Here is a 17,840-nt window from a genome sequence, read left to right as displayed (position 1 = left end):
TCAGTGGCAGCTCCGACCCTATGGAACGAACTCCCCGTGGAGATTCGTACCCTCACCACCCTCCAGACCTTCCGCATAGCCCTTAAAACCTGGCTGTCCCGACAGGCCTGGGGCTAAAGACCTCAACCCCACCCGAATTGTATGAATGTTGTGCTTTTAACGATGTATTGTCTTATGTGTTTAATCTGGTTTGTCCTCCCTTCCCTCTGAACTGTGAGCCGCCCTGAGTCCCCCCAGGGAAAAGGGCGGCATACAAATAAAATACCTATACCTATACCTATACCTAATAAACAGTTTGACAATGTTGTGGGAATTAGTTGTTTAGCAGGGTGATTGTATTTGGGGAAAAACTGTGGCAATATGTCTATGGAAATTCTCAGTCATCCAGGTCATGGCTGTTGCAGAGGTGCTTTTTCAAGAAGCAACTAAACTTTCTGGTTTTTCTTTGAAGATGTTTCGCTTCTCATCCAAAAAGCTTCTTCAGCTCTGTAGTGTATAGCAAAATGTCTATGGAGATTATCACTTATCTAGTCATGGTTGTCAAAAAGGTGAAAAAGCACCTTTGGGGCATAATATGGCAATAGTTTCATTTGGTAACACTATTATATATATATATATATATAGCCAAGACATCTCCAATTTTACGCAGAAGAAAACCCGAATAACTAGAGACCTACATATATATATATATATATATATATATATATATATATATATATATATATATATATATATATATATATATATATATATATATATATATATATATATATATATATATATATATATATATATATATATATATATATGTTTTCTGAGGTTTTCGCGGGTGTTAGTATGTAGGTCTCTAGTTGTTCGGGTTTTCTCCCGCGTAGAATTGGATATGTCTTTGCGACGTTTCGACGAAGTCACATTCGTCATCTTCAGGCTGCTGCTGACTACTTCAGGTTTGGTGTTTCCAGGAGTAGTCAGTAGACTACTCCTGGAAACACCAAACCTGAAGTAGTCAGCAGCAGCCTGAAGATGACGAATGTGACTTCGTCGAAACGTCGCAAAGACATATCCAATTCTACACGGGAGAAAACCCGAACAACTAGAGACCTATATATATATATATATATATATATATATATATATATATATATATATATATATATATATATATATATATATATATATATATATATATATATATATATATATATATATATATATATATATATATATATATATATATATATATATATATAAAATTGTTTTAAGGTTTATGATATACACTTAGCACTTGAAATGGATGGCTATAGAAATAAAATAAGAATAATTCAGAGTACAATTATTTTAGATGCTTCAGAACCTTTTGGCACAAACACACTGCTGTGTCCCCAAGATGTTGCCTTCATTTGATCCCAACCCATGACTCAGTCAAGGTTAAGTTCTAACACTCTCCAAGAGCAGCCTCCGTGCACAAAATCTGTTAAGCATTGTTATCCATTATTTTGGAAGGAAGGAAGATTTCTGCAGGGAGATAAAAGAAAAGCAGGATAGGAATTGACAACGGGGACAGCAATTTCATGCTGGTATAGTTTCCTGCTTAGTCAAGGATGGATGAACAGTTCTTTGACTCATAGAGCTCTCAGTGGATATGTGTTTTTTTTAACAAATCACAATTGTAGTTAGTTTTTGCAGTTCTAGATAAGCTCTTGAATAATCATAAATCATGTTAGGAGTATGCAATGTATGGAGAAGAGACTTTATGTACTGGCCAGGTGTGGTATTCATTTATCTTCCTTACCAGTTCGCAAATGTGAGCATGCATGCGCTCTGCCTTGTGCGCATCTGCTTTGCTTAAAAAAAAGAGTCTAAATGGGATGCCGGGATGGGTGGGCTGGGTTCAGCCATGATTTCCGCTACAGATTTGTGCGAACCACTCAGAACCGGTAGAATACCTCCTCTGGTACTGACAGTACATCACAATCGGCTGTAATATTTTTTTTCCTTGAGTGAAAAATGAAATGTTTTGAGATATCTGTAAAAAGTTTAATAAAGCATCTGTGTGAGGGCTACTGGGATTCTCCTGTAGTAAAGAAAGGACAATTATGGTACTTAATGATTTCTTTTCTCATTGCTTCTGCTGTTTTCAGAGATTCCCCACTATCCATAGGAGAAATGATCTCAGACCGAGGCAGCCTCATCAAATTAACTTCTCACCCTAAGGTTATAGATCAAACCATCAGTGATATCTGCGATTACTTAATAAGCTATAAGCAGTTGAACAATTAGCCTTGTTAAGTATAGAAGGAAGTTTCTAAGAATTCAATTCAACAGCATCAGCTATAACATTTGATGACCCAGTTGAGCTTAAAAACCATTGTATTAACTCCAATCAAGTTAGGTACCAACTGGGGCTGGGGGCAGCTGAGTAAAGAGATTGTTACTGTGCTACCAAATGATTACATTATGCTTGCCAACTCCAAAAGAATGTGACACAAATGCTACTCAGCTGGGCAAAATGTAGGGAGCACATGGGACCTATACAAACATGTAGCATCAGGTGGCTGCTGCATCTAATTGATTGTTAATATAACCGCTGTTTGCTTTGTTTAGCAAGAGTACTCCCTGATTTTGCAGCCGTTGCCTTTAATTGGAACTCCTGTGTGTACCTATTTTCTTGCAGGTACTTTATCGACCTGACAGCATTTTGCATTCTGTTCAGAAAAGGGAACCTTTTATGTAGCAAGAATAGGGAGCTGAAGGAGGAGGAGAATGGCTATGCATACCAAGAAGAGACATAGTTACTCTCACTGCTTTGTGTTGTATCCTGCTGTGATTTATCTTCTGGAAGGTATCGGAAAGGTTGGAAAGAAGAGGGATCATAAGAAAAATTAAGTGCATTTAAATAGTCAGATTGGGAAGATATACAAAATTTGGTATAGAGATGGATTGCGATTGAACATCTAGGCAGAATGCCAACTTCCATTTTTCTTGCTTGAAAACAGCCTACTTTCTTTTCTTTGTTTGTATTTATTCACTCTTAGGCTTGGTTTTGTACATGTAGTACAGGGGTGGGTTTCTCACCCCGTTCCAACCGGTTTGGTTGGAACGGGGCCGGCAGCGTCCTCATGCACACGCGCGGTGCACGCATGCGTACTAGCGTCTGCGCGACGCTCCAGCTGCTCCTGGAGGATCACGCAGGTGCTGTATGCGTCCTGCGCATGTGTGGAAGCGCAGAACTCGTCAAAACCGGGTAAGGACTGCGGGTGGGCGGGCGGGCCCTTCGCCATTTCCGGAAGTTACTTACTTCCGGGTTCGCCAACCAACCAGTTCGCAGGGACCGCCGCGAACCGGTTGAAACCCACCCCTGATGTAGTAGCTGGTTTCTTGCCTGCATTGGTTGGATGATTGGATTAGGTCTCTTCCTTGTTCTGTTTTCTCCAGTTTCCTTATCCTTCTCACCTCTGTTTTTTTCTGCATTTTCTTTCAAGGAACAGCTTTGTTTTTTAATCACCTGTGTGATAAATTCTAGGTCTGTAAACTCTTTGAAAATAATCCAGAAGTATTTTGAACCTCTTTCTAATACAGCACTTCTTTGCTGTTGCTTTTTATTATATTCGTGAAAAAATATGTAAATACATTAAGTCTGGGATGTCAAACTCACGTTGTCACAGCGGTGTCATGTGAAGTATCAGGACCTTTTTCCTCCCTTCACTAAACCGGGCAAGGGCGTGGCCAGTGCATGATGCATCCGGCCCATGGGCCAGGAGTTTGACAGCCCTGCATTAAGCAATCCACTCCTTAAATACTTTATGGAATCTACTGCTTAAAATTTTGGTGACTGTTTAAGCAGGTCTATCATTTTTTTCAGGCTGACATAGAAGTTTGCAAAAATACAAATTGGTCTGCTTTAATGAAGAGCAGAGAGGTCCTATGGTTGACCAAGCACTTCTTCCAAATTAGTTTTGAACATGTACAGTTGTAATGCATTCATTTTAAAATTACGTTAATGCATTCATAAATTAAGTTTGTGAATCTAATAAATATTAATTGCTATGAACCATTTGTTTTTTTTTATTACTCTCCTACTCCTCCATTCTGCCTTGTGTGAACTTAAACTATCTTAATGTTTCTTGAACATTAATAATTTCAGGTAGTTAAGTAGTTGATCAATTAATATTTGAAGCCAAAACTTAGGTCTAAAAAAATGTTATCTATTTGTCTGCTACTATTTGTACATAGAATATGTTTTAGCACAATTTTTGAGGATAATGTTCTGAAAAATAGAGACCGGTTTAGGACTGTAACAAAGAGTCATTGTGACAATGGTGTGTTTTTCTTTCTGGTTGAAGCAGTTGGCCTCACATTTCATGTTGGGTGACATGTGGCAGGTTCTCCTTTCTAATTAGAACAAATGTCCCAATTATGTTAATATATCTCCTGATGCCAATCAGTGAATAATTAGAGACAACACATCTGTCTCCCGCTAAGGGAATGGGATTAAAAAAAGATAGAACAACAAAGTGCAAAGTACTCAAAATTGCTGCCACATTGGATTGCGCATTTTCCCCCAAATATGAATGCACAATAGCATGAACAACTTTTACATGTGTTAACTATACATTATATTTTTGTTTGACTTATTCTGAAATACCATTATCTGTGAAGACCCTGAGTATTTTATAGTAAAAGTATTAAAGCAAGACATTAAAAGTACCGGTATATGCTTTAAGGACTTTTTTAAAGTGAATAATATTAGTCACATGATCTAATCTGGGTAGGTCACCGGGAACAAAGGTTTTGTCTTCCGAGCTTTCAGAATCCTGCTGGACCCCTTCCTCAGGGAACTTCCGGGAACTTCCGTTCCCTATAGATGGGCTCCAGCACGAGTCCAAAAGCTCAAAAGACTAAACCTTTGGTCCTGGTGACCAACCTAGGTTGGATCCTGCAACATTATCCTGGGATCCGTAAATTCACCTTCGTCTGTGAATGTTAGTCCTTCAATCCAGCTCATTACTATAGCAAACAGGTACTCAAGGGAGTCTCATCATTTGCTGAATTAGTAACATAGAAATAGATCTGGGCCCTCTCAGATTATATGCATATCATATTTATATGCCACCCGTCTTACTAAACACACACACACATACAGGGAGGGAGGGAGGGAGGGAGGGAGAGAGAGAGAGAGAGAGAGAGAGAGAGAGAGAGAGAGAGAGAGAGAAGGAGAGAGAGAGAGAGATTGATTCAAGGCACTGTTGGCTATTGATGACTACCTAGGCCCGTGATGGTGAACCTATGGCCCGCGGAGCCATATTTGGTGGCACAACAGCTGTCAGCCAGTTGATTTTTTGCCCTTCCAGAGGGCCAGGGGCGGCCGTTTTCACCCTCCCCAGGCTTCAGTAAAGCCTCCGGAGGCTGGGGAGGGTGAAAAACGGCCCCAACGGACCAACTGGAAGTTTGGAAACAATCAATTTCTGGCTTCCAGAGGGCCTCCGGGGTGCCGTGGAGGCAATTTTCACCCTCACCAGACTTCAGGAAAGCCTCCGGAGCCTGGGGAGTGGCCTTGTGAGCAAGCGCAGTTGGGCGGGGAGGTGTGAGTGGGCACGCAGATGCGCAATTTCGGCATACCATAAGAAAAAGGTCCGCCATCACTGACCTAGTCTAATTCTGCAGTTTTCTTGGCTGCATTTTCAGAAATGATTTGCCACTGCCTTCTTCCTAAAGCCGAGTCAAAATGAATGATCCAAAATCAGCCAAAATCAGCTGGCTTCATGCCTAGGGCAAGGCTAGAACTCAGGTCTTCCAATTTCTAGCCCAATATTCTAAACACTACACTAAACTGGCTCCTGTACTGATTAATAGTACAGAGGTATAGAATTACATCAGTGGCCATGGCTTGGTGGATGTAGTGTGGCTTAGTGGACGTGGCTTGGCAGGCATGGCAGGGGAAGGATACTGCAAAATCCCCATTCCCTCTCCACTCCAGGGGAAGGTTACTGCAAAATCCCCATTCCCTCCCGATCAGCTGTGACTCGGGAGGCAGAGAATAGATGGGGGCATGGCCAGTCAGAGGTGGTATTTACTGGTTCTCTGAACTACTCCAAATTTCCGCTACCGGTTCTCCAGAACTGGTCAGTACCCCCTGAATACCACCTCTGCATAACATGCAAGAAAGATTTGTGAAGACCTGCTGGAGGAATAATAATATTAAAGTCCAGGTTTTTTGTTATAACTGGATGTAAGGTACCTCATAAGTACAGGCTAAAGTCCGTGAATTTAGATCACAATTGAGCCCAACATTTATGTTGCTAAGTGATGTGTTTGTCATGTGACTTTTGACCCATTTTACGACATTCCTTGCCACTATTGTTAAATGAATCATTGAATTTGTTCAGTTAGTAACATAGTCATTAAGAGAATCTGGATTCCCCATTGTCTTTGCTTGTCAGGAGGTTGCAAAAGGTGATCATGTGACCCTGGGATACTGCAATTATCATATATATGAACCAATTGCTAAGCACCGGAATTTTGATCACATGATCAAGAGGATGGTACTGGTGTAAAAAAAACAGTCACTCTTTTCAGTACCGTTGTAAATTTGAATGGTCATTAAATGAACTCAGCTGTAGAGATTCTCAGTCATCCCGGTCACAGTTGTCCCAAAGGTGCTTCTTCAGGAAGCAACTGGACTTTCTTCTTTTTTTCTTTTGAAGGCGTTTCACTTCTGATCCAAGAAGCTTCTTCAGCTCTGACAGGACAGTAGGGAATGGAAAGATTTATATTCCTTGCAAGGAAGTGAAATGTGTTAGTTTGCCAATATGACATGTCCAATAAACGTATTCTTTGAGGAAATTGCCTGCTTTGGAGTTTTGTTTACTATGGATATGTTACTTGGAACTGATTGTTCAGGGCAATATACTGAATCTAAACCTAAAAGTACTATGAAGCACTATATAAGTCTTAAGTGCTATTGCTAACACTAAGTGCTATTGCTATTAATAAAATCTGCGTATCATTCTGGCCTAGAAAGGCATGTTAGGAACTAAAATGAGAGAATTAATGTCTTGGGGGAGGTTAAGAATGAAGGACAAATTGTATGCTCTGGGAGTAATTCCAGAACAGAGGCTGAAAAATGGTTTACTGTATGTAGCTTTTATAAGGAAGCATAATACCTAATATGAATTACATGATTATCCATGTTTAACTGTGGCTTGCTCAATTAACTCTGTTTTATGACTTGGCAAAACACACTGAATATTACTATACAATGGACTGGGTTCATACAGCATGCTACACTAAAATGTAATCTGACATTTTGGTTTGGTGCATTCTTTGAACATAGGCATAAAACTTCAGTATTTTTGGAGTTCCAAATTTTATTGGCATTTTATATAAAAGCTTTAAAGGAAGAAATGCCTTACTGAAAACAGGTAATTTATTCCAAAGCAATGGTTATATGTTTATAGCTAATGCAATTTTAATTTGACATTTAGTACTATTACCAAGGACATTATAAGTGACTCATTACTAAAAGGCTCTGCAAATAAGACCTGTGGTTTTGATCAACAACCTAGGAGCTTTAAGTGCAAAGTCTTGTCTTCTTTGATAAATTAGGCACATCAAAATGACTTGAATGCTCATTCTTTGAAAGTATGGGATGAGTTTTAGAGGAAGATATTAGTAGCTCTCTGAAAAAGGCGTTAGCTTTGAAGTATGTTATGAAAGGGGGAAAAAACAAGTGCTCTTTGAAAGAAGGTTGCCTTAAAAAGTCCAAAAACAAAAAAGATGTACTTACTAGCTAGTTTTCCTTTTTAATTTCTGCCAGTATCTCAGAGAAGTTCTCAACTTTATCGATTTCTTAGAGTCTATATAACAAATTCAAGCCACATTTTTATCAATAATCACTTTGTCATCAATAATTTCTAGGCTGCTTGGGTAGATGGTTACATGATTGTGTGTGTGTGTGTGTGTGTGTGTGTGTGTGTAAATATGTGTACACACGTACACACACACACACACACACACACACACACACACTGAAAGATAGGACCTTTATATGTTCCACTGCTTGCTTCATCTCTGAAATGCAAGATATCACATGTTACTCATGCAAAGTTTATCCGAATTCCCTTTTCTTTTCCATCAGTTTATATTGGAGCTAATATAATAAAATGCAGTAAGATTTTTCTTTGTAACCTAACAAAGTAAAGGAAGATAAATTCTGCTTCATATTGAGCAGGCATTTGTACACGGAAGTAAATAAACAACACGTATATTTGCCTTCATTCATTAAATAAATAAAGCTGTGCAATTTTCAGTCTACAAAAAAGACATTCGGAACATGTGGAAACATGAACATAGCACCTGTCTGCAACACTTTTAAGCAGTTGTGCCTTTCGTTGGGCATCATAAAGCAACAATATAATTCCACCCAGAGGTGGTATTCACTTACCTTCCCTACCGGTTCGCAAATGTGAGCATGCCCATGCACTTGCTTCACTCGCACACACCTCATCTGCGCACCATCTTCTCCATGCACAGGCTCGTGCATTACGTTGGGGTGGGTGGGCGGAGCCTCCCACAACCGCCACCACTGTGCTGTACAGTAGAAGCCATTTTAAGGCACAACAGGCTGTATCTTAACAGAACAGGCTGAATACCACGTCTGATCCCACCCCCCAAGTGCTAGCCAGGCCTTGCCTCTAGTCTAGCCTAAGTTGCCTAGTGTTGCCACAGCGTGTATCTATTGTGTGGCATGTATTACCATTACCTCTTGGTGAAGAAGCAAACATGGGAGTATTATCTATCTTTATACATATTGTCTGCGTTCTCTGTGTAATGCTAGAGTACTGTACAAAAATAGGACAAGGAACAAAAAGGACTGTGATTATGTCAAGGGTGAGCTTGTTATCTTCTGCAAATTGTGTATCTTTTTTGGGTAATTATGACAAAAAAACCCACTTGATTTATAGAGTTGCAGGCAGGTGTTATGATATATTTCCACATGCTTCAAAACACAACGGAAAACTACATCTAAGTGCTGATGAAATGTAATCATGTTATTTTGAGAATTACATTCTGGGAAGGTATTAGGGAAAATACATGAGTGTAAGGAGTGCAATAAGGAATACTACCCTTGCCTTTGGTTCTATTGTGTAAATAGTGTAGTTGTTTAAAATCCCCAGAAGCATAGAAAGGACTATCTGCGTGTGATAATACAATCACTCTATCAAGTTATGATGACTGTTTCCATGAAGAAATATTCTTTGCCTAACATTTTGTCATGAATTATAATTTCAAGAATAAGAAAAATCTAAGGTTGTAGATTCATTGATGCATGGTTGCATGTGGTATTTTATCACAGAAAATAAATGTAATTTCACACTATTTTAAATTCAATAGTTTCCACTAGAAATAATTCATTTATGCAGTGCATAGAATCATTAATAATTCTATATTGCAAAATATTAAGTTGATGAACATTAATTTATGGATCTGAGAACAGATAGTTTCATACTTGCAACCAAGTTTTATTTTAGGTGATAAAATGAAATATCCAGTTAGAATATTCATGTTCCTATCTTAAGTGGAATGGATTTTATTAAGCATATTTTCAGTGATTTGTAGCATACACAACAAAATTACAAAATTAAATAATAGGAAAAATAGGGAAAGAAAAGGGGAAGAGAAAAGTGGGGCAATACTTTTGTATTTTCTTTGTAAGCTACACTATAAACTAATAAAATTGTTATTTAAAAAATTTCAATGATTCCTCTAGGAAAAGACTCACGTTTTATAGCAATAGCACCTGGACTTATATACCGCTTCACTGTGCTTTCACGGCCCTCTCTAAGTGGTTTACAGAGTCAGCATATTAACCCTTCTCCCCCCCCCCCAACAATCTGGGTCCTCATTTTACCAACCTTGGAAGGATGGAAGGCTGAGTCAACTTTGAGCCTGGTGAGATTCGATCTCCCAAACTGCTGGCGGCCAATGATTAGCAGAAGTAGCCTGCAGTACTGCACTCTAACCACTGTGCCACCACTCAGTACGTTTATGTTAAGAAAAACAGAAGAAGGCCCAACTGCCTGGATGAATAATTGATCACAATCATTTCTGTGATTTTTTTTTTAAAAAAAACCTTCTTGGCTTTTGATCTCTTTGGGCAAATGTTCAAACTGTTTAGTGTAAAGGGCATGTTTGTTTGGGCAAACCAGGCCTTACTTTGTTGTGAGAATTCTCTGTATTCCATTGGGTTGGCCAGGGGCAGGATTTTTTTTTATTTGATTAAAGTGCTGGGCATAAATTCCAGTGATCTAGTGACATGAAGGCACTCCTTTGATCCATCCCAGGCTGTAAAACAAGCTCAGTTCAAAAGCAGACAAGCTACTGAATGTTCAGCCAATTTATGTCGACTAGCTTACCTCAGGAAGCTCAAAGAGACTGCAGTGATTCTTTATGATAGAAATGAATGGAATATTATATAGCTTGAGGAATATGTTTTTAGGTCTTTAACCATTCCAGCCTTTCTGAAAGCCTTTTTAAAAAACCACCATCAAATATTTGTTTGAATATAGGGTGTGATTGTATATACGCAAGTCATACAGAGTCACATTGATTCACATATATACGGCAAACAGTATCTTATTTTAAGTCAACACAAGATGCATTATTGTTGGTGAAATATGTTTAACCTACATTCCTACTAAGTTGTTAATGAAAAATCATTTGTTTCAAAAGATCATGACCCATATAGATTCCACAGAGTTCTCTAAAACCATAGTTGTTAACATTATTAAAATTGGAAGGGCCAGAGAATCACTTCCCATAAAGAGGTCACTGAATGTTGTTTTTCTTTAAATTTAAAAACTCACTGTTCAGCTGCCAAAGAACATTACTGAAAGGTAAAGTAAAAGGTAAAGGTTTCCCCAGTCCAGTTGTGTCCGGCTCTAGTAGGTAATGCTCATCTCTGTTTCTTAGCCGAGGAAGCCATCATTGTCTGAAGACATTTCCGTGGTCGTGTGACCAACATGACTGTATGCTGAGGCTCACAGAATGCTGTACCTTCTCACTGAAGTGGTACCTATTGATCTACTTGCATTTGCACGCTTTCGAACTGCTAGGTGTACAGGAGCTGGGCCAAGTTGAAAGTGCTTTCCAGCTGACAAACTCAGCATCTTTAACCACCGAGCCATTGCACCCCGATTGAAAAGTAGGATAAAAATAATTACAATTCAAAATAGAGTATATTTGAGGATTCTTGATAGGAAATCTAGATTTGCCTTTCCAATACATGGTCTCCTCGTGTCCCTAAGGCTATTGACCACTGATAGTTCTCACAATGAATTCTGAAAAGTATACCTGAAATAAAAAGAAATGTAAAGGTAACAACTACCTTACAGGCCTTTTCAACCGGACATTTTTCCTGTATCCACTATATTTTGGTGAAATATGTTTAACTTATGTCCTCGACTTGCAACTATTTGTTTAATGACTATTCAAAGCTCCAACAACAATGGAAAAAGTGACTTATGACCTTTTTTTACAATTATGACTTTTGTAGCATCTCCATGTTTATGTGATCACTATTTGGGCACTTGACAACTAGCATGTATTTATGTCAGTTGGACTATCCCAGGGTCATGTGATCACCATTGTAATCTTCTCAGCTGGCTTCTGATAAGCCAAGTCAAATGTGGAAAGCCAGATTCGCTTAAGGACCACATGATTCACTTAATGACTGCAATGATTCACTTACTAACTGTGGCAAAAAGGTTGTGAAATGGGACACAACTCATTTAACTGTATTGCTTAGCAGTAAAAAATATTGGGCTCAATTGTGGTCTAAATCAAGACCTCTCAGCTGTCCTAGAAGAAGATTATTGACAATTGCTGGTTGAATTTGTATTATTAATCTGTCAAAAAATATAAATACATGTAATTAAAAACATAGTTCACCAGAGTGCTTCACGTGAAAACGCTATATCTGATCCCATTTGTGAATCTCTCAACAGGTTGAGTGGCTGAAAAATGAAGAGGTGATAGACCCTGTTGAAGATCGAAATTTTTATATCACTATTGACCACAACTTGATCATAAAGCAGGCACGTCTCTCTGATACAGCCAATTATACTTGTGTTGCCAAAAATATTGTGGCAAAAAGGAAGAGCACCACTGCTGCTGTCATTGTCTATGGTAAGAGGTCACATATTTGGGTTAATTATAGATTTTAGTCTATGTATAAACAAAATTAAATCCATGCAGGCATGAGAAATTTAACTGATGGACTTTTAAAGTTGAATTCTACTTTATTCTGCTCTGTATATTTTTAGTTGAAGCCTAGAAACAATATATAGGCAATTTATAATGAAAGTAGAATGTCTTTCATTTTGTAGTTAATTAAAACAAGTTGGTTTGAGAGGGGGGAACTCCACAGACCTCTGAGTTTTGTTTCCCTCATTTTACTGGAACCTCCCTGTCCATGCTTTCAAATTTCACTGTGTTTATGAAAAGCTTAAAACTAAGGCAACTTGAATAATACAGCCTTACAGTTTTCAATTTGCCTGCAATTAGAACCAGAACGTATATTATACTTAGCCTTTGAGATCAGCGTGGCATTCTTCCTGTTGAGTTATAGGTAGAGTAGGAGGGAAAAAGAGAGACATAAAAGTAGGAAAAAGGAAATAAATAACTGTTGCCTGATTGCACCTACTCTCATTTTCTCTGTCCACAAAGAACATCCAAAGTTTTCTAGCTGTTGCAGTGCCATAAAGAATAATTATTCCTACATTTTTCAATCTCTTTTCGTTCAATTTCGTGATAAAGAATATTTCTTTCAATATTTCTTTCAAAGAAGAACAGAATTTCATTATTGGGTTCTTGCACTTATTTTTATACAAGCAGTGGTGTGATTCAACAGATCTAACAACTTGTTCGCAGTCTGTACCTATTAGCTTCCTCGCTTCAATGAGCCAAGGTGGCGCAGTGGTTAAATGCAGCACTGCAGGCTACTGCTAGATCAGCAGGTCAGCGGTTCAAATCTCACCGGCTCAGGGTTGACTCAGCCTTCCATCCTTCCGAGGTGGGTAAAATGAGGACCCAGATTGTTGGGGGCAATATGCTGACTCTCTGTAAACCGCTTAGAGAGGCCTGAAAGGCCTATGAAGCGGTATATAAGTCTAACTGCTATTGCTATTCAATTAAATCCCTATAAAGAATTTCTCCCCTTTTTTAAAACCTTAGACAGGGTAGGTAAATAGCCAGGGAACCCTTCCAAATGATGTAATTAGAGAAAGCAAGAGCAGCAGTAGTATTCTTCCCCACCATCAATGATGATAAAGAGTCATCTCAAGAGCCTCAAAGTCTTTTTATCTTTTAGACAAATCTTGATACATAAAGCTGCTTTGTGATATGTCCTAAACTATACATCTTTAAAATATATATATATATACTTGACATTTTAAATTTAAGAATAAAAACTTCATCAGATACGTTCTGTGATAATATAGTCATTAAGTTGGTGCAAAATGTATGAATTATATTATTGCGTATATCACTTGAGATGGAAATAAAACACTCTGCTGAAAGAAGCTAAATCATTTGGATAACCACATTAATTGCAGCGCATTTAGCTGAGGAATTGGTCTGAATGTAAAAATGCAGAAGGGAAATGCTATGAAATGCAGGGGGTAATAGATTTGGGAAGCTTAATCCTTGCACAGATAAATTGCAGGTATTATTTTCCAAATTGTAAACTTATGAAACTGGTTTAATGCGTAGAATTTAATGGGTTACTGCCACAAAAAGTGAAACACTGAATTTCATTTAAAGGTTATTCCATCTATAAAGTGGAATATCATCAAATAGTAATTGATCCAGGAGAATTTATAAAATTTTAGAAATTATTCCAGATAAATCTGTGAAACAGATATTTGACTAGGTAACTTTCTTTTGACACACACCATACTCTCTTTGGTTTCTAAGTATTTAAGAAGTTAACATATGGCCCTTAGCATCAAAGTATTAATTAGCTGATGTGCCATCAAGTTAGTTGTTGTAGATAGATTTTTTTTCCCCTCCAGGATCATCTTAAAGGTACTTTTTTCAAGAGGCAACTGGGCTTTCCGGTTTTTCTTTGAAGACGTTTCGCTTCTTCTCCAAGAAGTTGCCCTTCAACCCATCATCCCTGTGGTTGAGTCTATTTTGTTGCTGGTTGTACTATTTTTTTCTCTTCTCTTTCCTTGCATCTTTTCCAATTTTATAGACACGTGAGCCTGGTCATTTTTTCCTTGCATGTTCGTTTGAGTTGATTTGTTCCATGATCCATTATTAGGGGCGATGGGGTTATTCCCTTTATCCTCAAACATTTTTGAACAACAAAGTTCAAAAGCATAAATATTCTTTCTGTGCTTCTTCAAAAGCCAGGTTTCATAGAGTGAAAAGTAAAAGTAAAACTATTGCCTGCACTAATCTGCCTTGTCTAGATTAAGATGATGGCATCTGAATCAGGGGTGGGTTCCGGCAGCCACTGCTGCTGTTTCGCTCGTGGCTGCACTGCGAGCACAGCCATAAGCAAATAAAAATTGTTCTCTGCATGCACAGAAGCCAAAAGCAAGATGGTGGCACTTATGACCCAGGCCTACCAGTTTGGACCGATTCAGCCACCATTGATCTGAATATATTTTTCAGGATTCATTGCTACTAAACCAAATGCTAATGTGCGACATAGTTCTTGACTGCTGATTCCTTTAGTGTTGACAGTTGATCCTAAAAGACAGAAATCGTCCACCACTTCAATATCTTTATTCTCAGTTCTAAGGACCATTGTTGTACCTGCTGTCATTAGTTTGGCTTTCTTTGAATGTAATCTTTGTCCCATTTTTCCACTGTGGGCTCTTGACATTCCTTACTAGAGGTTGCAGTTTATTTGTATTTTTAGCTAACAGCATAGTGTTACCAGCATAAGCCAGGATGTTGATGTTCCTTCCTCCAATTTTTAAATTATGTTTGTCTAATTCTGATCCAATTTATAAGTTAAACAAATAAAGGGGGTGTATATAGCCTTGTCTTACTCCTTTCGCAAGCTGGAGACAATCAGTTTCACTATGTTCAGCTTGATTTCCTAACTGGTCCATTTCCTATGTACATTCCATAGCTTGACATGGTAACTATATGTCAAGGGTCTTCTATAACCAATAAAGCACATATTGACTTTTGGGGAGTATTCTTTATCTCTCTCCATACTGTAGTAGCAAGAGCAAACAATATATTAGTATCTATACAATACTGTCCATGGAATTATTTGGGTAGAGAAGAACCTATATTGTCCCCTACAATATTAAGGTGAAAATCTTAGAAATTTTATGTGACTACTTACCTTTGCTGATATAGTTGTTCAGAATCACTTGCAACATTGAATTCAAGAGAGAGTAAATTCCGATTTCTCAGTATAATTTGGATGACTCAATTTTCAGCTTCATCAGCTAGCGTAAAAATACTCTGAAACGTAAGGAAGCTTCATAGAAAAGGGGGAATCTATTACTGGTCATCCTAAGGGGAAGTGGAAATTGAACAGTGGAAATTGAACAGTCTTAATGGCCATGATTAAGTGACTATCTGAGTCACTTCATATCTCACTTGAGAAGTAAGGAAAGGCTCTTATTGGTTATATGTATCTTTTTCTTAGACCTGCTAATATGCAATAATTTTCAATATTTGATTCAAAAATGACATATACTTTGAATTAGAGTCCCAGTGGCATGTCAATAAAAGTGAATGAAGCAACATCAGTGCCCATAGCCTTGCCAGTTGGCCAAGCAATGCCCCTCTTGATGTTGTCCATGCTGGAGAAATTCCTACGAACCTGCACTTCCTTTTCCTAAGCTCACTTAATTACTTATGATAAATAATATTTGATTCATATAGCAGGGCCTGGTTCCTTGGCAGTTTACATGTTTGATTCTCTATTATTAAAGTTAGTGCTAATATATTACTTAGTTGGTATGGAGGTCATCCAATTTTTTTAAATGGTTCTCATTAAAATATGTATTTATTTTACTTCAACCTATACAGAAGTTGTGAAATTGTATAGTGAGAGTAGGCAATACAGGCAAATTGCATGCCGGTTTTATCCATCCAAGAGAAAGTTGATCTACACATCATGAGCCTTATTTTCAGAACAACCCTTCAAATAGTTGTAATATGCACTAGGTGAAGCTCTCCCTGAAGAATATTTGAAAACCTCCAGCAAGTGCAGGAATTATCGGTAACTGGCATACAGCTCTGCCCCCCCTTTCTGCCTCTGACACAGAATCCTCATCAGAGCCTTCCCCAGACTCCAGGCTGGCCCATGTTCCTCCCCAACCTCCTCACTGTCCAAATCTGCTGCCAGCTCTGCTGGCCACTGGTAGGCCGCAACAATAATCAGGACAACTCTTGGTAGGTGAAGATCCTGTGCAGGCTCTGTCTGATTATCCAAATAGGGAAGGTTTTTCTAAGAGGTATCTATTTCCTAAGTGATCCAAAGATTACTGAATTTTCAATCTGCAGAAACTAGTTTTGTCCAGATTTTCATCTCATTTGGTTACAAGTTAAAGGTCGAAGTTAGTACCTTTGTTGCAGTAGTGGGTTCCAGATCCCATTCCAACTGGTATGGTTGGAACCCGGTAGCGTCCACATAGATGTGCACAGCGTGCATGCACACGCATGTAGCGCATGCTTGCATCTTAGCGCCTTTGTGAGCCTCCGCGATGCTCCAGCTGCTCAGCAGAGCATCGCGCAGGCACTGTACGGGCCATGCGCGGAAGCGCCAAAGACTTAAAACACTGGTAAGGAGCTCGGGCGGGCAGATGGGCCCTCCGGAGCACCATACCAAAACAGTATCCGGTGCTCCGGGAAGGCTCCGGTACACCTGTACCGTGGCGCACCGCCTACAACCCATCACTGCTTTGTTGTGATATTACTGTTTCTTTTATTATCCGCTTTTGAAATCCAAGCAAGCATAAAAGAAATATATAAACTTCCCTTTTTCACACACACAAAAAGTTTAATTCATAGAAGACTGTAGGCTTCATAAATTGTCAGTTCTTCATTTAAGTCATTTTCCTACTTTCCTTACTTCTCAGTCAACGGCGGATGGTCAACATGGACAGAGTGGTCAGTATGTAACAGCCGTTGTGGAAAAGGCTTTCAGAAGCGTACAAGAACATGTACCAATCCAGCACCCCTCAATGGAGGAACCTTCTGTGAAGGCCAAAATTTGCAGAAAATAGCTTGCACCACATTATGTCCAGGTATGTTGTATCACTACGATGTGATATTATCTAGAATAAGTCTTGTTTTCTTTTCTTTTCATTTGTGGTAGTGGGGGATGAAAACGATGACTCCTTAGTTTTAATTTTAAAGTGAACTCTGTTATGCCATTCAGATACAAATAAAATGAATAATTAGCACTATCATTATGCAATGTTTGCCTCTCATTGCAGTTGTTATTCCGAACACTTACATAATGAGTCAAGATTTAGACCCTTGGGACCATAGGCCTTGGATCTGTTAAAAACTCTGCATTTAAATAATAACACGATTTTATGTATTAATAAGCTTACACTTATTAAGGCAAAGATAAGATTTATTTACTAAAGGTAAAAATATTATCTGAAGGAGATGGATTGTATTTATTATAAACTGCCCAGAGCCACTATGAAGACGGGTGGCATATAAATGTAATAAATACATGAATGAATAAATACATAAAATTATCATGTTTTTATCCTTGTTGTAAAATAACAAAATTTTCATATTAAAAACAAAAATCATGCAGTCTCTTAAGAATATGTTTCAGAATGTTTTTG

At 38.4% G+C, this 17,840-nt stretch overlaps 1 protein-coding gene across 1 annotated transcript in view; it reads left to right on the top strand.

Moving 5' to 3' along the window:
• Positions 1-17,840, top strand: part of UNC5C (unc-5 netrin receptor C) — a 348,175-nt gene that overhangs the window by 255,321 nt on the left and 75,014 nt on the right. Inside the window, exons 5-6 of the mRNA XM_087724118.1 lie at positions 12,006-12,186; positions 17,115-17,282. Of these exons, the coding sequence (XP_087580244.1) occupies positions 12,006-12,186; positions 17,115-17,282 (349 nt within the window). The remainder of the gene's footprint in view (positions 1-12,005; positions 12,187-17,114; positions 17,283-17,840) is intronic.

The sequence above is a fragment of the Thamnophis sirtalis genome, unplaced genomic scaffold (genome assembly GCF_051295495.1).
Source record: "Thamnophis sirtalis isolate CommonGarterSnake01/CBP01778 unplaced genomic scaffold, rThaSir2_p1.2 scaffold_10, whole genome shotgun sequence".
In the NCBI taxonomy this organism is placed as follows: domain Eukaryota; kingdom Metazoa; phylum Chordata; class Lepidosauria; order Squamata; family Natricidae; genus Thamnophis; species Thamnophis sirtalis.
The sequence above is the reverse complement of the archived record's forward strand: the minus strand, read 5'-3'. Positions and strand labels throughout refer to the sequence as shown.